Source organism: Acomys minous, assembly GCF_964271855.1.
Source record: "Acomys minous genome assembly, chromosome: 13".
NCBI lineage: Eukaryota > Metazoa > Chordata > Mammalia > Rodentia > Muridae > Acomys > Acomys minous.
Window position 1 is genome coordinate 27,559,946 of NC_140495.1, and position 22,293 is coordinate 27,582,238.

Genomic DNA, 22,293 nt, shown 5'->3' on the forward strand with positions numbered 1-22,293 from the left:
AGAACCCTGTTTCAAGCTCTAATAATGAATGAAAATATTAGTAGCTTGAAGAAAGCACTTGTGCCTTTATTATTCATTAGAAACTGGCAGTAAATAATAGGTTTGAATTTCACAGCCATGAGGCTGCTAATCAAAGCACGGGGCATTGCTTAAGATCATAATTCATTATCCTTCACTGCAGTAGCATGACAGGGCTTGGCTTTATGAGTAGCTAACTGGGCACCAGCCTCTGTTAGGGTCTCGGGACTGATCAGAAGGAGGAAGGCTGGTAGTCATACAGCAAGGTGGGAACACTGTCTTGTGTATCAGATGGGCTGTGGTGATCAAGACCCTACTCCAGGGACCAGCCTGGTAGGGGTATCCCCACTGTCCCTGTCAGCAGTAATTCATGATGGTAGGTTGGAAAGAGAGTTTGTCTCTAAGCAAGAAGCCACCTGGGAGGCAGCGACTAGTTTTATTCTAACTCAGTCTTTGTGACTCAGTCTTCAGTCAGCTCCCATCACTCCACATCTTACTTCGTTTCACCTGGCAGGTCAGATTCCTCTTCCATCTACTTGCTCCGTTCCCATTACTATTTGACTTTTTTGAAGCCTTTTTTCTTTCTCCGGTGTGTGTGTGTGTGTGTGTGTGTGTGTGTGTGTGTGTGTGTGTGTGTGTGTGTGTTTAAACACAAAGCAAACACCTTGTCCTTCTGCTTGAGGTGGGCAGAAATAAGATGAATCCTCGTCTTCTGCTTTCTTTCCTTTCTCTGTTAGTGTCTCCTCTATTTTTGTAGTTCGGCATACATTCTGGTCACCTCTCGGGGGACGAAAGGAAGCTGAGCCACTTTGCCTGACAGTTTCTCTTGTCTGGGACATCCTCCCAGATTCCTGTATTCCTTCAGTGGCTTGATGCCCCAGCCCCGCTGGCTGTTCATGAGTCTGAGGGGTCATGCTTTCCCTTGTGATAGCGTTTAGCACCTGCTGCACTCAGACCACTAAAGACAAGAGCGTAGAGCTTTCCGCTAGCCTGCTCAGAGGCGATGCCTCGAGACGAAGCTACAGCCAACACAGTCGTACTCCATAACAAAAATTTTATTAGGATGACGTCAAATTAGAAAACTTCTCCGCTTGCCATATTTACCTGAAATGGCAAGATTTTACTTAGTTGAAATACAAAAGTTTCCCCCCTCCCCCCCTCCCCCCCAGTATTTGGAAGCAAGAAAAGTGACAGGCAGAGCAGTATTACCTGACCCCACAGGTCTAAGGCCTAAGAGTGCTCAGCGAAGCATGCATTTAGTTTTAGGCTTTGGGCCTGAGAAAGAAATCATTCTCCATTTCCCTCAAAAGCAAATCCACCATGTCGTCTTCGTCTTCGTAGGCTCCTAAGTCTGAACCCTGCTCTGTGGAGCCTAACAGTAACATCTGCATTTCAAGAGGAGCTAGGCTTTGAGGTATCTTATGGCTTCAAAGGCACAGGTCATGCAGCTGAATTAAAAGCTATCACATTGGTCTCTTCAATGCAGCCATGAGCCACGCTGGGAAGGGGGTGGGTCCTGATTGGTGCCTCAGTGTGGCCTAAATGCCAGCAGCCCTGTTTTTTTTTTTTTTTTTTTTTTGCCTCTCTGTTGCCAATCGGTCACCAGTATTGAAACTGGGAAAGGGCAGCGCTCCTGCACAGTCTCCTCCATGTGGAAGGGTCATGCTGCCAAATACGACTTCCCAGCATGAAGAGGGAACCTGCTTCAAGAGCCAAGCAGTTGTTCCAGTGCGCACAGGGAAGGGAAGTTCATCATCTGAGTAAGACACAGAATGTGGGAAAGAAACCAGCTTTCCCTAGAAAGAGTCCCCTTAAGCTGGCAAGAGGCCCCCGCACTTAACATAGACACACCTGGAGGCAAACGGCTCCTTGGAATGGTGGGAAGAACAGGATGGAGAGAGTGCCAGCAAGGACACCAGGCCCCTCGCCCCCACCTCATGTGAATTCTCTGAGGCCATCAATAGTGGGCACCGAACACTCATTGGGCTCTGCATATAGCCCTACAGTCAGTTAGAACAAACGGAGCTTTTTTTTTTTGCCCCCTTCATGTTATTAATGTTCCATAATTAGTGGAATGGAATCCAAAATCCACACGAAGGGCCTGGAGAGCTGTCTGAGGAACAGAAGGAGACCCCCTGTAGACCCAGCGCATATGGTTCATCCCAGTGGCGGCTAGACTTAACTCCCCTGGCCCCCCCCCCCCGAATCCAAGCAGTAAAAATGGCTGTCAGATAATTAAATGAGATTGCGTAACACAGGGAAGGTAATGAATTCTCCTTTCTGAAGGCACGGGAGGATATATATATGACAAGGTTTTGATTCTGCCCAATTTATGTTCTTAATACTCTTTCTGCCTCTCTCGGCACCACTTCTGTGGCATTCCTCAGTGGTCCTGCGTAACGTCTGAGGACTGCCGTCTCTCGCATCATGCCAGTTAGTCCGTCTGGGGTTGACCCCGAGTCTGCTCGAGTTTGAGTCCATAGCCCCCAAGGCCGAGGTCTCCCTCATAGATGTTTTCCTTGCCTGGAGTCTGGGGTGAAGACTTCTGGTCCAGAGCGAGCTTAATGGCAGGACTGCTGGGCGAGGGGCTGGGCTCCTGGTAATTCATGGCAAGTTCATCTTGGTTTACGATACATTCCACGTCATCCTCTTTTACTTGTTCCTGGTTTGTTAAGACAGATAAAGAGACAGATCACTTCATGATGAAGGCAGAGAACAGTAGCATCCCTGGTGTGTAAGAATTAGAACGTTATGTGCATGTGGCACATACACATACATGCAGGTGGAGGCCGGTGGCGGACAGCAGCTGGTTTTTAAGGGTTTTCTACTTTCCCCCTCTATTTTTTCCCCTCTTTGTATTTTGAGATAGGTTCTCTCAACTAAACCTGGGGCTCACCAGTTGGTTAGGCTAGCTGGCTAGTGGGCTGTAGAGATCCCCGCCCCTCCCCCCCCATCTCTATGTCTGCAGGGCTGGGGTTGCAGGTGCAGGGCTGGGGTTGCAGGTGCGTGCCAGCTGCTGGGGATCCAAACTCAGGTCTTCATGTTTGCACAGCAAAGGGCCATGACTCATCCTCCTTGGACTGAGGGAAGAAGAATGGTATTTGGGGGAGTCTTTTCACTAGCACCCAGGAAAGTTGAGAGTCAAGACTAAGCCAAACCCTGGGTCCTTAGAGATGTCTTGTGCTGGTTTTGAAAGGCACCTGGTTTCCCAAGAACCCCTGGAGCCGAATAGGTTATATTTTACTGTAAACAGATTTTCATCACATTTCTTGAGACAAGTGTCACAAGACTAGAGATGACTAGCATTGACCCTGGTGGACTGGATGATATCAGGAATGAATAGACTTGTTGTCCAGTGATGGTCACCCCCTCCAGAGGTACCCCTGAAGGGAAATGTCATTTTGGCTCTATTTCCATTGGCTAGGGAGGATGGCACCAAGTCACTGTGCAGGGAAGGCTGGCTGTGTCACCCTAGGACAGGGTTCCCACCTTTAGCCTACCCTAGGCGCATCTGAGAGCTGTTTAAAACAGATCTGTTGTGTGAGGGCTATTTCTGTCATGTTCCTCCGGGAAGCCCCCAGCTGCTGAGCAGATCTGAGAGTCTCCTGCAAGGGAATGCTGGCTGACGGCAGCTCCTTAGGCCACTTTCAGCTCCCACACTCTGCTCTCCTCCAGTTGCCTGACACTCTGATTTGCTGGTAATGACTCTAATTGCTTCTCAGTATTTTTTTTTTTTAATTCTACTCCCCTGAGCTATAAAGCACAGACCTAATATCCAAAACTTCAAAACACAGCAGTTTGTGAGGGCACATCACTTTTACATTTTCCAAGTTCATTTTATGGTTAAAGATATTGGCAACAATAAAAAAAATGCCCTTTTAAAAAGAAGGATAAGCCAACATCAGCAACAACGGGGCAGAGAAGAAGAGAAATGCCTCTTGGGACAACAAATTTAAAAAACTGCCTCTTCCTCAAGCTAGGGAGTAAGAGCCCTGAGATTTCTAGCTCATTGGTATCCACCAGGCTTGCCCCATGTGATTGTTCACTCACCCCATAGGCCTGAGGACTGGTGAGCAGCCTGGAGACCGGGCCACACCATGCAGGTAATGTGGTGGTCAGTGGAGGACCAGAGTGCGTTAGGATGGGTTTCAGATATCTGGGGGCGCCTGTTAAGGAACACTTGTCAAAAGGAAGTCAGATGTACATTTCACACACAGTGGAAGCCTTTGCATGCTCCTCAGACAGACACTTACGCTCACCTCTAAATCTTGTGCTCCCTCATTTGGGAAGCAATTTGGGCTGCAAAAATTGCTGTTTGTAATCTTTGCTCTGCACACTGTTGCAGCCCTCCGGACAACCTTTCATCACGCAAGAACAGAGAAGGGCTACACGGTGTTAGAGGGAGATGCAAACACACCTCTGCTCCCTCCGACCCCTGTGGCTCATCTCTTCAGAGAATGCACTTTGAAGAATTACCTAAAACAATAGTATACAAAGTATGTTTTCTAAAAAATTGCACACGAGTGCACATGCACCCACATACACACATTATGGTATGGAGTGGGGGTAGAGAGGAAGGGAAAGGGAGGGAGAGAGAAAGGGGGAGAGGGGGAGGGAAGGAAGGAGAGAGAGAGAGAGAGAGAGAGAGAGAGAGAGAGAGAGAGAGAGAGGGCTTAAAACACTAGTCACTTCCACAAAGAAACAAGAGATATTTCGTAAAATGCTCAGCTATTTCAGAACTGGGGAGGCAACATAGATTGTTTTCCAAGATTCTTCATTTTCAGTATTCAACACAGCCACTTTATACTTCATACATCAGTGCACTTTTATACAAAATTATGCAAATGAGCTGCTGCTATTGTCTAGCACCTGTCTTTCTCCTCTCTCCATCCCAAAGTGCTCTAACCAGTTAAAACGAAAACTTCTTCATCTGAAGCCATTGCGTTTCCCTCCAATCTACCAATAATGAAATCCCCAGAGGGCGGCCTCATTATTATTATTATTATTATTATTATTATTATTATTATTATTATTATTATTACTATTATTGTTGTTGTTTACTGAAAGTAAGTAGTGGAGTTATTCCAGCATTGCATTAGGAATGACTTTTAAGTTTATATTATTTGCTCCGCTGGAGTGTTTATCACTTCATCAACTTTCTGAAAAGTGATAATAAAAAGGGAAAGGAAGGAAAAAAGGAAGCAGTTGACTCTGGTTGGCTTGTGAAGCTCTGCATCCAGCTATAGGCACTAAAGGTGTGAGAAGACTCAGGGAATGGCTATAGGCACCGCCCATAGCTGGACTACACCTCTTTCACTCCCATGATGCCCCAGCAAGTGAGAGCAGAGGGAGGGCCTTTGGCTCCCTCTGACTACAGATTACTTTACTGGAAAAAAAAAAGCAATGAAGCTGGAGGAATACTTGTGAACAGGGCCTAGGTATGCTGGGAGAAAAATGAATGACAAGATTTGTAAGCCAGTCTGCAGTGTCACATGCAAATGGGAAGGCTGGCTCCTTTAAGATGAGTGGCTGGTGAGGCCAGCCGAGGGCTAAGGAAGAAATTATTGTTCAGAGATTGGTTTTGCTGTCACATCTTGTAAGTACATATACAAATCTGAAAGCCCTTGATAATATTCTATTAATTTTCATTAGAGTGTTATTTCCTTCATTTTATGGATGAAGGGATCAAGGCCTGGAGATATTATGATTTTACATAACCTGAAGTCTCTTTGCAATTTTTTGTTGTGAGCCTAGCCTTCTAATGGCTGAGCCATCTCTCCACGCCCCCACCCCTTGCAGTTTTGAGCCCACCAGCATCATCTCTCTAAGAAGGTAAATCATCAAGGCAGAATCAGGCATGGCGGAGGTCTCTAAAAGCAGGCTTTGGAGCTCCTTTGTGTTTGTGGGTTGCAGCCTCTCCTAGGCTAGGGCAGAAGGACACAGTGTCATGTCAGGGCTTACCATATGCACATGCCCATGAAAATCTGTGGAAAAGCTTTTTAATGATCAAATGAAGAGCAAGGAAAACCTAGCCAACTTGGTTTCTAGAGGGCTGAATGGTAGCATGTCAACAATGCCTTAGGGGTGCCACTGTGGCCAAGGCTGTAAGGGTCTCAGAGAGGCTCAGGGGACCTCTACAATGCTTCTCAGTGTGCTGAGAAATAAAAATCACCAACCAGGGTTATTTAAGTGAAACATTGTGTTAGGAACATTCTTTAACCCTGATGAGGCACCTCTTTAAATTATATATAATACTGTTAGAGCAAACCTTTAGAGGCTAAACTTCTAGGTGTGTGTGTGTGTGTGTGTGTGTGTGTGTGTGTGTGTGTGTGTATGTATGTATGTATGTATGTATGTACATATGTACATATGTACATTAGAACTCAACCCAAGTGGAACCATTCAGCTCTTTCTGGATGGGCTCTGCAAATTTTACAAAGACAACATGGACATAAATACCAACTCTACTGTACAACTGTTGGTCCAGTTATTAATCTACCTGAGCCTCAGATTTGTTACGGATATTCTCTAAACATAAGTAGAAGGCTTTTAAACTTTGACTTCATTTGCTATTTTTTCATGGTACCGAGGATGAAGCCTAAGGTGTGATTCATGCCAAGGGGGCACTTTACCACTGAGCTACCCCCCTAGCCCTCTTTTTACTTTTATTTTGAGATGGGGCATCCTCAGTAAGTTGCCTATGCTAGCCTTGGCCTTGTGGTTTTCCTGTCTTGGCCTCTTACGTATCTGGGGTTACAAGCCCTTGCCACCAGGCCTGGAACTACTTATCTGAATTTAAAAATTTGTGGGTTTTTTTTTTGAGGTGATGTTCCACTTCTTGTTTAAGTGAGAATGAGGTTCAACAGTGAGGGCTGAGCACAAGGGTCACTCAGGCATTTGGTGTAGCGTTGGGATCCATAGGCCCTGAAGCAGACCCTGTGCCCTGAACATCGGTGTTGATTAAAGACTACCAAATAGAGGCTAGCAGGAAGTGACGAGTGAGGGAGAGGTGTAGTGTATCGATGCAACGCCTGTCAATTAAAAATTCTATGGCCTATGGCTGAGGCAGGAAATATGTGGGACTTCCGGCAGGCAGAAGGGATTCTGGGATAGAGCCAGGCGTGAGATTGAGATGTGAGGAAGATGGATGCGTGGTGCCTGAGCTCAGGTAACCAGCCACGTGGCAGAATGTAAATTAGTATAATGGGTCACTTTAAGTTATGAGCTAGTCAGAGAAGAGCCTAGCTAGATGGCCTAGGTATTTGTATAATATTTAATGAGTCTCATGAGTCGTTATTCTGGGAGTCAAGGGACAGGAGGGAAAAAACCACCCGAAACATAATGGCATCCTAATGCTGCAGGGAGGTGGGCAGTCTTTGCTCATATGTGATTTCTGGGGAGCACGCGATGCCCTTTGACCTGTAGCAGAGTGAACCGCAGAAAGCATGACCTCTGTTCATGAAAGGAAGTAGGAAGCCCTGGGCTTTGCCATAGAGAGGTGGGGCCTGAGCAATCGTGGTTTGCTCAGCGATGGGCATATATGATGTGCTCAGTAGATTGTCTGCCGAGTTTCTGGACCAGGATAGTATTCGGAGGTTGTGGTGGGGTGAGGAATAGATGTAGGTTCTCAAAAAGGAGGATTACAGACAAGTCATGAAGGTTTCCTGGGGGTGGAAGGTGGAGAGAGGCCAAGTGAAAATGGGCCACTTGAGCTTGTGTTATAGATAATGGCAAGGCCAGGAAGAGTGATGATGACAGAATAAGATGTTTAGAAATCACCTTGTGTGTCACTCACTCACTCACCTGTTTCAGGTTTTGTTTTATATGCCAAACTAGTGCAAGATAGAGGCAAGACCTTACAGAAGCAGAATGACCAATCTATGAGAGGACAGAAAGCTGTTTCCAACCTTCAGCATCCTTGGGTACAGGGCTGTTCCTTCTGTCTGTATACAGCATTGGGTACACCTTAATACTGTACTCAATAAATGATTGCTAAATCAAGAAAGACAGCAGCGAAGCAAGGCAAATAAGGGCTCTGTGGAACCTAGCAGAGCTGAGTGGAGATCACAGCCTCTTCTCACGTCTCTCTATCCTGTCATTGAGACAGACTAAGTGTGCTTGCCCACTGGAAATGACTGTGTGGAATCGGGGAAGTAGCAACTTTCGGATTCTTCATTGCTAAGCAATATCTGAAGAGCAGCCGGATCTCCAAGGTTACCTGAATTATTAAAAAGTAAGAAAAATCTTTTGATCTAAAAAAAAAAAAACCTCAACAGCACATTTTGCAAAATGTGTTATTTTTCTCATTAGTGCTCTAGTCTGTGTTTTGGGAGGGAGGTTCCCCATGGGGCATTTGGCTATGGCTAGCTTTGCTTCCCTGGTAAGCTGATGATGCACTGAAACAAAATGATAAGCTCTTGGGGGGAAAACAGTGACTTTTCTCATTTATAAAGGACTAGCAGTTCAGGAATGAGTGAAGGCTGGAACTCAACCTGGGGCTTAACACATGTGAAATAGGAGAGACCATTAGCAAATGCATTTTCTCCTTTGGCCAGAGACCACAGAGTAAAATTCGGTAACTGTCTGCACTAACTGCAGGTTCTCTGGCTACTGGAACACCTCTCACCTCTGTTGTGTGTTGCAGTTTGGGCTTCTGTCCATCACCAAGCTTTGTTCATTTTAAGTTGCCCAAAACAATGGACGTACAGTTTGTTGGTGTTTGTGCTTTGTCTAAGTAACTTTTCACAGATGGGTGAGAAACAAAGACCTATCTCAAATTCCCCCTTTAAAGCCCCACTGCCCCTTGGTATGGACTCAAGATGTGTATGTGTGTGTGTGTGTGTGTATTCTTTCTCAGATTCCTGTATTAGATAAAAATCCTTGTTTCAATGTGATGTTAAGTGGAGATAGAGCTCCTGAGAAGTAAGCGGGGTGTCATGAGGTCATCAGTGAGCTTAGGTCATCACTGTGGGTCATGAGGTCATCAGTGTGGGTCCCCATGCTATGATTAGCATCCTTGGAAGAAGCTTGCATTCTCTCTCAGGAGAAGAGGCTTCACCAAAACTTGGCCATGCTGGCATCTCCTCTTGAAATTTCAGTTTCCAGACCAGTGATAACATACATTTATGGGTTTTTTTTTTTTTTGAAGCCGACTAGTCTACGGTATTCTGTTGGAGAGGCCACAGCAGAATAAGATACCCATACCTCTGACCCTTGAGTCTGGTTTTGAGACCTTTGTAAGCTTGTTTCTTAGCACACGTTATTGTTGTTTTAGGTGTCACACTAGTGCAAGATAGAGACACCGAAGCAGAATAACAATGTTGTGAGAGGATGGAACACTCATTTTCCAGCCCGTAGTATCTTTGTACTGCCTTAAGCTTGCCTTGTAATTCAAATCACCTAGAGATCTTCGTTCAAAAATGCTGATCTCAAAGACCTTTGGAGATTCTGAGTCAGTGGGGCTAGAAAGGGTCTGGGAATGCTTTTTCTTCTTTTCTCTTCTCTTCTCTTTTTTCCTTCCCTCTTCCCTCCCCCCTTTCCTCCCTTCCTCCCTTCCTTCCTCCCTCCCTTCCTCCCCCCTTCCTCCCTCCCATCCCTTCCTTCCTTTTTGTACAGGATGCAAACAGCTGGCCTGGAACTCAGTTTGTGCCCTAGGTTAGTCTCAACCTCATGGCAGCCATCCTTTCACAGCCTCCCAAGTACTGGGATTACAGGTACAGGCCACCATCCCTGGCTTTATTTATTTTTAGGGACTCTTTAATTTTCAACAAGTGATGAAGCTGACCAAAGGATCAGGCAACAGAGAAGTCAAACTGACATCCATGTAATACAAACCTTAGACAGGAAGGGTAATGAGAATGCCTTTGCGTATCCATACGTTTGCAAAGTTTAGGATAAGCACAGGTGGAAGGAAAGCCAACTTGGCCATGAGCCCGTAACTATGCAGTAGCCTCTGATGCTTGTTTTCTATTGACTTGGCCTGAGAGTGATGACTATTTGATGTTGGTCTTAGATTAACAGAGCATTAGGTCTTGGCTTGTAGAGGAAAATTTTGTCCTTTCTAGCAGTCTGTAATGTACTGCCTGGGTAAATGGGTTTCACATAAGGATAGCATGTTTGCCAGGACCCAGTTGCATAAAGAAGCAAAGTACCCGTCTCTAGGCCAGGTCCTCAGGAACACTCTCTACTCCTCACTCACTTCTAAGTATTCCCATTTATCTTGTTTTTGCCATAATAGTACAGATGGGTGCTATAGCCTCACTTTATAAATCAATGAGCCTGGAAGCAGATGACTTTCCAAGCCTCAGTCTTTTGTAACCCACTCTCAACTGCATTTCCAGGGTATGTTTAGTGGCTAGTGCCAGCTCGCCAGCAGAGATGGTAAGGAATGGATGCCAGACGGGTGAGAAGGATAAGTGCACGTTGGACTGGATGCCAGCCTGACTCTCAGCTCTTAGGTTCCCTGCCAAATACCTGGGTCCCACACGCTCTGGCTCTTGCCTTTCTGAGCCCCGCGGTGCTATTTACAGAGCATCCAGAACAGGGCTAGGAGAGAACACCCAGATTGCACACACCCAATTGTTCCTTGATTCCAGTTTACAACTCACACCCTCTTTGTTTGGGTCTCAGGAAATGTAGCCTAACAAAATGTGTCCTTCCTCTTCCCTTTGGATATGTCAGATTTTATCATCAGATATGTGCTGTTGTGCCTTGTTGGTTAAGCACGCAATGGGCCATCCTGTGGGATTGGTATGTGGGGTTCAGGTAGGAGGAATGTTCTGTAAAGTCCTCCATCCCCCAGTACCCCCCCCCCCCCCCCCGCCCAGCTGAAGGAGGAATTTCTAGCTGCCGTAGTGTGCTTGGGGAGACAGGAGACCATGGCTGGGTGGGATCCTGCCTTCAGAGCTGAAGAAAAATTGAGAAGGAAATCTTTTCTTTTTCTCCCAGATCGCATGCGAGATGTTCTGGTGTTAAAAACAAGGGAAAGGCTGGAGACATTAACGACAGTACTTGTCAGCAAGTGGTACTCCCCGTTCTCTTAGAGGAAACTGCCCTAGACAACAGCAGGGCCACAAAGGAAGTGACAAATTCTAGAATAAACACTAAGGGGGCCCCAGGACTGCCTAGAGGAAGCCAGTGCCAGGTGAGCTGCGGTTACTGTAGTCTTTGAGCTCTGTTCCTCACGTGTCCCTCTGGAGAGGGCTGTCCCTTGACAGCCCACATGGTATGTTTCCTCCTCCTAGGAACCTTCTAGACCTACCCTGCTGAACTGCTGCAGCTCCACACTGCTTTGGCAACCTTGTGTGCACACTCATCTAAAAGCATTTGTCATATTGCCTCAAAACTAATTGTTTACAGCGCGACTTCCCATCCTAGAATCTGACTTCCTTGATGGGAAGAACCTTATTATATTTAGTTTTTTTTTTTTATTCCTCCCCTAGCGATGAGGTTCGAACTTGGGGCCTTGAGTTTACCAGGTGAGCGCACCTGATTATATTGTAAAAGTATTTTCAGTATTTCAGGAACAGGGACTTGGCAAGCCTTGTAAAGCTAACACATAGGTTCATAATCTTCATAAAACAAGAAGCCATGTCTGCTTGAAAATATAACTTGATCATCTGCCGCACCCATGTTTTGTCCTCATCAAAGAGTCTCCTTCCTCCCATAGGGACCTGATCTCCTGATTTTTATATTAACCACGTCCTTGAGCATGTGTCATAGTTTTATCACCCACAGTGCATTTCATCACCCTTCAGTTTGCCCTGCCTCCTAATAAAAAGGTATTTGTCTTCTGGGCTCCTCCCCAATACTTTTCTACCTGCTGATGATCCAGTTGGCCTCTAGCATTTCCCCGAGTCTGGATTTTGCTGTTTGGAGCGCAAGTGAAATTCAGATATTCTTCTGCTCTTGGCATGTCCTGCATGTTTCCAGTCAGAGCAGATCCAAGTTCTGTTCATATCTGATGGGTCTCCCTTGGTGTGGCCCTAGCTGCTACTGACTGGTAGGAAATACTTGTATCTGTTTGCTTATTGGGAATTGCAAAATATTGAAATTCTATCTTTCTAATAATTGTGTTAGGAAGGGTATTTTAAAAGAGGCATGCCATTCATTCAGTTGGTGTATTCTGTGGCACATCTTGATATGGAAGACAGCACTTGAATCATTCAGTGTGTTTGTCAGCATTTCAGATAATGATTCATTTCTTCAGTCTTTCTGAAAGTGATCATTGCTTTTGGCTAAATACCACTGTAAAAATGGTAAGTTTAAGTGCATTTGATTATAGTTACTATTGTTGGTGTTCAAATGGACCCATCTTTGGCTGGTGAGAGTCTTTTTAAGTTGCCTCTTTGAGCCTTAGTGACATGATTCCAGTGTCTGTTTTCTTTTTTAGACAAGGTCTTGCTATGTGTCCCCGACTGTCACTTAGAGTGACATGAATTGGCCTTGAACTCAGAGACCTGTCTGCCTCTGCTTCTGCCTCCAATTTCAATATCTTTGATATCACTCTGATAATCTACGCTGACTATTATTTTCAGGCTCATCTTGCACGTATCTTGGTTCATACCTCGAACCAAATGATTTCTCTGAAATCTCCTGTTTTCTTTGAGTGAAAAATGGTATTTCAAACCGAGACTCTGGACACTAAGGAGGGCTACTTAGAGTGGGATAGAATTAAATGTTTGATATCAAACCCTCTACTTAAGTCAAAATAAATAAAGACATATACCTGCGCGCGCACGCACACACACACACACACACACACACACACACACACACGTGGGTTTGCAGCACTTCATTATATCCACGGGGGAAGGGGGCAGGTACTCGCCTCATGGCTTTAGGGTACTCATGTGACGTGGCTGAATGTGGATCTGGGGAATGTTGTGCACAGTCTGTTGCTATCAGTTACTCTTCTGTGTTTCAGGTTCAGTATCTCCTGCCTTCTTACAAATACTTCCACCAGAAGTTCAAGTTTCTAATTAGTTAGGGCATGACAAAAATAATTAGAATTTCCTGTAATTCTTCATTTGCTGTCTCCCATATTGCACATGGAGCAGATACAGAATAATACTCTCGCCACCGTAACAATTACCTGAAATGTTAATTTTTGCATATTCTAAAAATTTTTTTTTGCATTAATACCTCTTTTGTATTCCAGCTTCCCATTTAGAAAAACCAATAGCAACTACAGATAGCAGCCCTTTATTTATACTGCCTGAATGTGGGACTATTAATACTTTCGTAGTCCTGGCTGTGTAAGTACTGTATATCAAATGCTCACCATCAGGTCTTCTGTCAATGTCCTGCAAGTCATTTTGATTGAAGCTTGTTATTCAATAGATTCCTCAGGAAAGGCTCATGGGATCAATATTCTCTGAGTTCTTGTATATTGATAACAGTCAGGGCCCATTATATTTTGAAAGTCAATTTTTCTGGAAATAAAATCATTGACTTACTTTCTCTGAGTATCTTAAATATATCACTCTATTTCTTTTGACACGAGAAGTTGCTCCTGAAAGTATAATGAAAATGTAAATCATATGCTTTTCTAGTCGATGCTCAGAGGGCTTTTCCCCTAGAATTTATTAATATTACTAGCATTTGTCTGATGCTGTCTGTTCCAGGCTAGGTCTCTCCACTTGGAATTTGCTGTTTCCTTGCTGTTGTGTTTTGACTGTGAAGGGTTGCCCTCCAATTCCTGCTTGATCCTAAATAATGGTCAGTGGTGGGGTACCCAGAGCTGGCTGGCTCATAAGGATGCTAGCTTCATGAACAGATTAACAGTTCCGTGCTTGAATTCATAGCTGAAGCCATAGGAGAAATGAGGTCTGTCAGCTGGGAGCAAGATGGTAAAGGTGTTTGTGATCCTACATTTTCCTCACTGCCACAAGGTAAACAGTCCCCACTGATGCATGCTCTTACTGTGGTGATATTCTGTCTCACCTTAGGCTAAAGCAAGGGAGCCAGCTAACCACAGCCTGCACTCTGCAACCGTGAGCCAGACAACCTTTTCCTCCTATAATTTGTTTTCCTCAGGTGTTTTGTCACACCAAGAGAAAGGTTATACATGTGTTTGCCTTTCTTCTTTCGGAGCTCCCGTTTTCCAAATGTTCAACTTTCTTTGCTCATCTTTTTCTCTCAAAATATTTTTATGGTTTTCTTTCTTTTTTATTTAATTTTTTTTCTTTTTCATCTGGTGGGTTTTTTTTCCCCTGAAGATATTATTCCTTGTGTCCGTTTAGTTTCATAGTCTATGTAATTTAGCCATGAGCGCTCTATCTGCCTATATACCTGCATTCCAGAAGATGAGATCAGATCACATCATAGATGGTTGTGAGCCACCATGTCATTGCCAGGAATTGAACTCAGGACCTCTAGAAGAGTAGCCAGTGCTCTTAACCACTAAGACATTTCTCCTGCCACCATAGCCATTATTTCTAAAATGATGTTTTTTCTTTTAAATTGTTTTTGGAGTTTAAAGTGTTTATGGTTCTGATTAATGTTGTTCCTTTGTGTGTTGTATCATTTGAACATTGTTTTCTAACCTAGCTAATGAGTGATGGTATAGTTCTGACTTGCTTTATGGCTATCTTTCTTGGGGTTCACTTTCCTTGTGTGTATTAGCTCTTTTTTTTTTTTTTTTCCTTGTAAGAGCTACCTGGGATCTGGCTTCCTTTCTTTTCTTAGTGTTCATTTTTATGGGAAATTAATTTTCTTGAACTATTGAGAGACTCAGGTTTCAGGAAACCATTTCCAAGTTCAGAGCCCTCTTCTGTTGACTCAAGCATGGCGGCCTGTATTCTGAGCTTTCTTGCCTGTTTGCTCCCCCAGCTGACCTGGACCCTATTTCTTTTGATTCCACTTAGGGCAGTTTCTCACCCTGTCCTGTTGGATCTACCCTGAGAACTTACATCCTTCTTGACTGCTCTAGCCCCTTCAGTGCCCCCTTACTGAGACCTCTCCAGTTCTCTTGATAGAGAAGGGGGTCCTCTCTACTCCCTGAAAACCTTTCATGCTTGGGTCCCTGTTTCAAAAGCATCCCAACTTCCCAGGGATGCTGTCTGCTCCTTAGGGAACTGCTGCTCAGAGCTTCTCCCAGACACTTCTCAGTTGTTTTCTCTGTCCAGACGCTTGTGCCTCTACACACTGGTCATCTGCGTCTTGTAAGACAACTTGACCCTACTTTGCTTGGACATGTGTCCATGGGTGTTTGATTTTGTTATCTAATTGTTCCACCCATTTTCATAAGGGGGTTTGTAGAGATACAAAGACTGTAGTGTTGGTACCACCACCACCTTCTCAGAATCCCCCAGAGACACTCAAGGTGCCCGAGACCTGCTCATGATCAAACAAACAGTGGCCCTTAGAATTATCACAATGAACATCCGGGGGTCCCAGTCAGGTGAGCTGGATAGTCAGATGACACCCGGGGCCATGCTTCTCTACCTTCCCTGGTATCAGATTGACCTCTGGAAATGTGCCAACATGCCCATCATCTGCATGCAATTTTATAGGATGTAATAGGGATGTTACAGAGCTCCCAGATGCCTTGAAACCCATCCCCACTCCCCCAGAAGCTTGAGTTAGGAAACCCAGGAGTGATTAAGAGCAAGGGCAGATGAAGGGCTGATAAAGTAGAATGCTGACAATCCTGTTTGTCCTGGGGCTTAGTTTTTAGCAGCCATAGCTATAGGATCTGCTTATCACATGTTTGTATAATTCTATTTGGCTCCTCAGATCCGGACGATCCCAGGGACAGAGAAAGGGCACCAATGTTTGCTGGAAAGGTTAAAGGAAAGAGATACCAGAGCGCTAGTGTAAGTAGGGCAAATGGACTCAAGATAAACCAGCAGACACACTGGGATCAGGAGGAAACCTGAGCATCCATCTAATCTACAGCCTTGGAGTTTCAGTAGGAAGGCTAAACCTATTCTCTGGCAGTTGGTCACCTGACTGCGTCAGAAGCCCCTGTGGTGCTTGTTAAAACGAAGTCTCTTAGGCCCTTGAAGCTGACCCTCTCATGTAGGTGGGCTGAGTGATAATGCGCTTTTAAGCAAATCTGTGATATTGGCCCATGTTCCACTATGCCCCCAGCTCTTCTTAACTAATTATACCTGCAAACAAACCTGTTTCCAAACGAGGCTGCATTTTTGAGGTCCTGAAGATAATAGGGCTTCCACATATCTTTCTTGAGGGGGGGGGGAAACTAATTCAATCTATAATACCTAACTATGTTGGCACCATCCAAGTCTGCTATTTATTTATTTACTTTTTTTTTTTAAGTAAAAGGACAGTTTAGGCTTCAATCACAGCTTTGCTATTGATTATCCATGAATGGCAACATTTCTTGACATCTCTGAACTTTGTAAAATGGAAGTAACTTAACATAGTGACCTTATAATGGAAAGGGTTAGGTGAGATAAAAATAGACATAATTTCTAGCATCATTCTTGGCATATAGTGATTACTCAGTAGATGTTACCGAACATATCTTCACTGTTTCCTTTGAGGTATTAGACGTATATTCCAAGGGATGAAGAGATGTTTAGTGGTGAAGAGCAGTGGCTACTCTTCCAGAGCAGACCTGCGTTTGATGCCCTCCGTAACCCCATACTGTGGCCAACAACCCTCTATAACTCCAGTCCCAGGGCCTCCAGTGCCCTCTTCTGGTCTCCCCAGGCACTGTGCACACATGGTGCACATACCTACACACATAAAATAAAAATAAACAAGTCTTTTAAAAAGAAATATATTTCAAACATCCAAAGTCAAGCCACACCTGTAACATCAGCCACATGGCCTACAGAATTCACAGTGTTTTGTTTGCTGGCTGCTGAAGCCCCTTTGAAAGACATTGTGACGTTTCTCCCCTAAGGTCCCCAGGAAGATACTGCTTACTGTATAATCAATGAAACTGTTCACAGCGTGGTATTTTTAATTAAGCCCTTATAGCATAAGGGCTCTCCTCATCCAGGAATCACTAGGTCTTTATAAAAGAGGTATTTGCTTAGAAGTGGGGGCTGCTCTATTGGCCAGCAGGTTTTTAATGTCACCTTTGGGTGGCATGCTCTCAATTGTTATGTTTGCTCACAGGGTCCTGGTTGTCCTTGATGCCACCTTCTAAGTTTCCCACATTCAGTGGTCATTTTTTTATTCTTTGTCATTTAGCAAAATGCTTAGTAGGATATCTGTGCTGACTCTTTGAGTAAGACAGAGCTAACACACACACACACACACACACACCTACCAATCTGCCTACTGCTAGTCTATGCTCTCTGATGGCCAATTCTCCTTGAGGTGAATGAGACTATATGACCAAGGCTGGCCCAGGTACCATGGTCCTAAGTAACAAGTATCACCTCCCCCCCGCCCTGAGACAGGTTGTAGCCCTGGCTGTTCTGCAACTAGCTTTGTAGCCCAAGCTGTCCTTAAACTCAGAGATCTGCCTGCCTCTGCCTCCCAAGTACTGGGATTAAAGGCGTGTGCCACCACTGCCTAGCGCAAGTATCAATTCTACATGGAAACATAGGCAGGTGGCAGGTAGCCATCTGACTCCTCCCAAGGGTGAAAGAGCGTAGACACATATCAGTTTTCAGGTTGTCCTTGGTTAGTAATTGGGGAACATCAGTGCCTGGAGACTGATCCATTTCATCCACAGTCTTTTACGTGAGAGACACGAAACTGCTGCCTGAGCATATGAAAATGTAGGGACATTGCTACAGCACAGCCTATGCATCTCACTGGGACCATTATCCTTTGACTGTGGCTTATCAGATGTTTGGGGTCTCGGAGGCACTCAGGGTCGGGTAGGGATATTTATATACCCATCATGAGATGCCTTAGATGTGACGCTATGTCTAAACTCAAATTCATGTATGCCTCCTATGTACTTATTCGATACTTTACTGGGGCTTTTATGTTATTATGTGTGTGCACCTGCGTTTTGAGTGACCCATCTCATGAGGCCAGGTGTGGAATGAAACATTCTCCTGGTTGCTTCATGTTGGTGCTGAAAGGGGTTTTTCATATTTGAATTTTGGATTTTCATATTTCATGGTTCATGACATATATTATACTCTCGATTCTGTTTTTAAAAGGCTAATTCTGAGCTATTGAAATGATTCCACAACCCATGATAGATAGCCACATATAGTTAGCAAATCATTTTTATGGGCATATCTGGCCCATCTGTTGTCTCAGAGCGAAAACACAAGTGCTCCAGGGAGGAGGGAGAACACACTCCAGTGTTTTCTTTCCTTAGTTCCTATCAGGATGTCTGGGACTAAGTCCACTTAATCAGTGGACCGTTCTTTCTGTGGGATTCTGCCGCTCACATGTATGAGGGGCCAGATTCAGGTTTTGTGTACGAGGGGCCAGATTCAGGTTTTGTGAACTCTATGCATTAAGAGCAGGCCTGTGCAAGCTGAGGATTCAGGTTACAGTGAGTCGTGCAGAGACACAACTGCTTTACTGAACTGTCAGAGGTGGGGTCGGAGGCCGCCACCATGGCTTTGCTCTTAAGACACTCCACCTGCATGGTGAACCTCCTAGCATTTCTTTCCAGTCTTGCTGGCTATGCTCTTTCATCAGCCTTCCTTTCTAACTATGGAAATTAAGCCCAATCCTTTTCATGTGCCACTGTCTTTCTGGGTCTTTACGTATGTATTCGCTCCGGTCGGCAGGTGGTACACATTGGCACTTGGGCATCCCTTGCCCACACATTCACATGCTGACGTTGGGCCATTGTCTGTGAACTCCCTTTGATACTTTACTTCCCACTCTCCCAGGACCCTTCGCTCTCTGCCTTACACAGGTTCATTATGAAAGCGTAACTCTCTTCCTCCTACCAACCTTGAACCAGAGATGTTTCTTTTTTAACTTTTCATTTTGGGGGGGGGTGGGTGGGTCACGTGAAATCTCATCCAAATAGAAGTGTTTTGTGAATGACAGAAACCTTAACGCATATGCCAAGTTTGGAAATGACACTTACTTCAGAAGGCAAGGTTGATTTATGAAGGTGGACGTAAGGCAGACATAGGCCGTTCCGCTCCGTGGAACTCAAGTTGTCTCATATCATAATTAAATACTAATTATAGATATTTACCTTTGCATACACTAGCTCTGAGGTCTTTCCTTAAAGTCTAAAGGGTACGGTGGTATTTGCCTGTCCAGTGCCTAGTCTCCCCCCTTTTAAAAAAAAAAATAAAAGCTCTGATTTTCCAAAGAAGTTTACTTCCTCAGCAGATTGGGTAGCCACCCAATGGGAGAAATTGATGGTTAGGGTGTCTGTCTATGTAAATAAAGCATTAGTCTTGTCCCTTTACCCTTCCTGTCTAAAACGTGAATGTATCTCCTGAAACTCTGGAAGCTATTCTGAGGTCAGGAGTAAACATCGGGATAGAAATCCTACATTAAGGCTGGCATAGAAGAAAGGACATAGGAAGGGATGTTGGGAGTACCAGTGACACCGCTGAGCTCTGTTACCTGCCAGTTCATCTGCATCCAGACTTCTCTAACCGGGCCTGTCTCCTCTGTTATCTTTCCTCCCACCACACACACACTCCCACCACCAGGATCCAGCCGCTTCCCCAGTCCTACCCACTGTGATGGACTGAATCCATGAACCAAAATCGATCCCTCCTCCTTTAAGTGGCTTCTGTTGGGGACTCTGTTCCAGCGACAACAAAGGTGACTAAAGCAGGAGCCGGGGGGCGGTGCCTCTCTGCTATGCTGCACTTGCGCTTCTCCCTGGACTGTTCTCATCCCGTTTATCACACCAAAATTACCTGACCACATGTTTCCTCTCCTGCTAGGCTGTGGGCATCTTGAGGGAGGAACACTGTCACTCTCTCCTCTTTGTACCCACAGGTGCTTCGTGCCCAGTGACCAGAAACGAATCCCTTCAAGTGATGCTTGATCAACGTGAGACTTGGAAGAGCTTTGGGGTTGACATGCAAATTCTCTTGGGGTTTTATTTCGGATTTCAGATTTCACTGGTAAGTAATAAAGTCTTGGGACATGGCACTGGTGGGGTCCTTTGAACCTTTTATTGGAAGGAAAGGGGGGAAAAAGTGCAGCTACGAGTTTCAGCTCTGGATTCCCCCAGGGCAGTTCTTATTTGCTGTCACATTTTCCTGCTACAAAATCTGTGTCCCTGGAAAGCCCCTGAAGCAGCCTGCCCACTGAGAATGCCCCGCCTGGCTGCTCTAGCCTCCTTGAGAGGCAAAGCTTCCCCCATGGGACTGGGCGTCAGAGATAACTGGCACCTGAGACACGGCTGCCCGGCATCTCTGCAAGCCTCAGCTCTGTCCCCTTGGCCCCTCCCAAGGCACTCTGGGAGGGTTCTTCCTTCTTGAATTGCAAGATTAAATGAATGTATGTTTGGATAAGACGCTTTTAGGCTCCAGATCAAAGTTTTTACTAGACCCTTTTCAGCACAGCTTTCTCATCTTGGAAGATTCTGGGTGCCAAGGAAGGCATAGCCTCTGTCTACTGTACCAACACGTTTTCTCGGGGAGTAGAGGTCATGGCTACCAGGGAACCAATATGATGAGAAAATGGAAAATGCACATTTTATTAAAACCACTCAACATGTTATTCTGCATGAACAAAATTGATCCTTTGGCTAAATAAAACCACTAGAGAGCAAATTAAACCGTGACTCATAGTATGATTATTCTGTCCTTGTAAAAATAATAAAAATTGTTTTTGTAGCTTTGCTGTGGGTGTTTGTTCCCTTTAATAAACAGTTCTAGGGCCCTATCTGGGGAGGTACAGATATGGACTTACGCCAAGGCAGTGCAGAGGCTGTCCTGCTTGCCATGACGCTGAAGAGAGGGCGCGAGCACCTCATCACAGGCAGCCTTCCTCTCTCAAGTCACTTTCCATTCTCCTGATTAGTTACCATTCCTTTGCAGTTGTGAGCAGGCAGCTGAGTGGAACTGGAAGTCTATTCATTCTTTAAAGAGACATAAAGTGGCAGCTGGAGTCCCAGATGATAATTCTCCTTTTCTCCTTGTTAATATCCAACTGCTGCTAGGAGACCTGGGAGGGAAGATTCGCTTAATGCCCGCTCTAGACGTTTCAATGGGATTTAGCGCTTGTCCCAGCTTTGAAGCCTTTTTTTTTTTTTTAAATCACCTCTGAAATTGGGAAATGAATGGATTGTGACCTTGAGGTGTAATTCCTTCCTAATGTTTCAGATGGGATGTCGGATGTCCCCTCATGCATCTGGCTACTGCTCAGCCACACGGTAAGGAATGGAGCACTGGTGGTTTTCCAGAACTATAATCATGTTGTGGATATCCGCAGCTCAACCTGAGCCTTAACCAACTGGAATTCGGTAAAGAAAACTGGATTGTAACACATTTCCCTTTCAATCCCACAGGAGTTCAGGGCCCAGGCAGTCTTGTAATATTGAAACACATCTCCAGAAAGCTTGCATCCTTCAGCAGACATCATCAATGACGGGAGGGTCTCTGCCATCACTCATGGGTCATCTTCCAACACCCCCTCCCCCACACTCCCCTCCCCCACACACAAGACTTAGTTAGCAAAATGCATGGTACAGACAGCTGGTTGCTCTGGATCTACACAATATTTTAAACACCCTTAGACTGCCTGTAGAGTAACCATGTCTGGGGCTGTCGTGCTCGCACAGTGAAGATGCACATGTGCTGATTGCAGTGGCCCTGGCCAGGCTCTGGATATAGGCCTGCCACGTCCTTTCTCCAATTTTATGCGGTATCACTGAGTTTCTGATACAAGAATCAGAAATGGCCAACATCTGCTATGAGAATGCCAAGTACAACTCAGGTTGATATACTCCACCCCCTCCCCCCACTCTGTCTCTGGAGCTCAGTGCAGTACAATAGCTTCCTTAGCTCAGGCTGAGTCATTGCAGGGGTCTCCTAGGAAAACAATATCCCTGTGAGGCTTTGGCATCCTTCACACCCAAGGCTGTTGAACAAGTAGGTGAAAGTAACCCGAGAGCATTGCCACATGACTCATGGTAGGTGAACCAGCCATGGATTGTTAGGCAAAGGTTTCTCACTTGGAAATTTTATTGGAAACTTCCATTTGCAAAGATGGAAGTTTTAGTCATTTTGTCTTGTTGTGCCCAGGTTTCTGGAGGACAAATTAGAAACCGTAAGGACTGTAGAGGAGGAACCAATTCCCCACCTCCTTTCCCCCCATCTCCAAGTTTTAAGGTTATATTCAGGAGCTCTGCTTTGAGAAATTGGGAAATTAAGCACCAGGAGAGGCTAGAATCTT

General features: G+C 45.1%; 1 protein-coding gene across 1 annotated transcript in view; it reads right to left on the bottom strand.

The window, feature by feature from the left end:
• Positions 1 to 1,069: 1,069 nt before the first annotated feature.
• SLC9A9 (solute carrier family 9 member A9) overlaps positions 1,070 to 22,293 on the bottom strand; it is a 550,188-nt gene continuing 528,964 nt past the window's right edge. Inside the window, exons 15-16 of the mRNA XM_084751783.1 lie at positions 4,069 to 4,174; positions 1,070 to 2,680 (exon numbers count right to left, since the gene is read on the bottom strand). Of these exons, the coding sequence (XP_084607909.1) occupies positions 2,453 to 2,680; positions 4,069 to 4,174 (334 nt within the window). The 3' untranslated portion in view covers positions 1,070 to 2,452. The remainder of the gene's footprint in view (positions 2,681 to 4,068; positions 4,175 to 22,293) is intronic.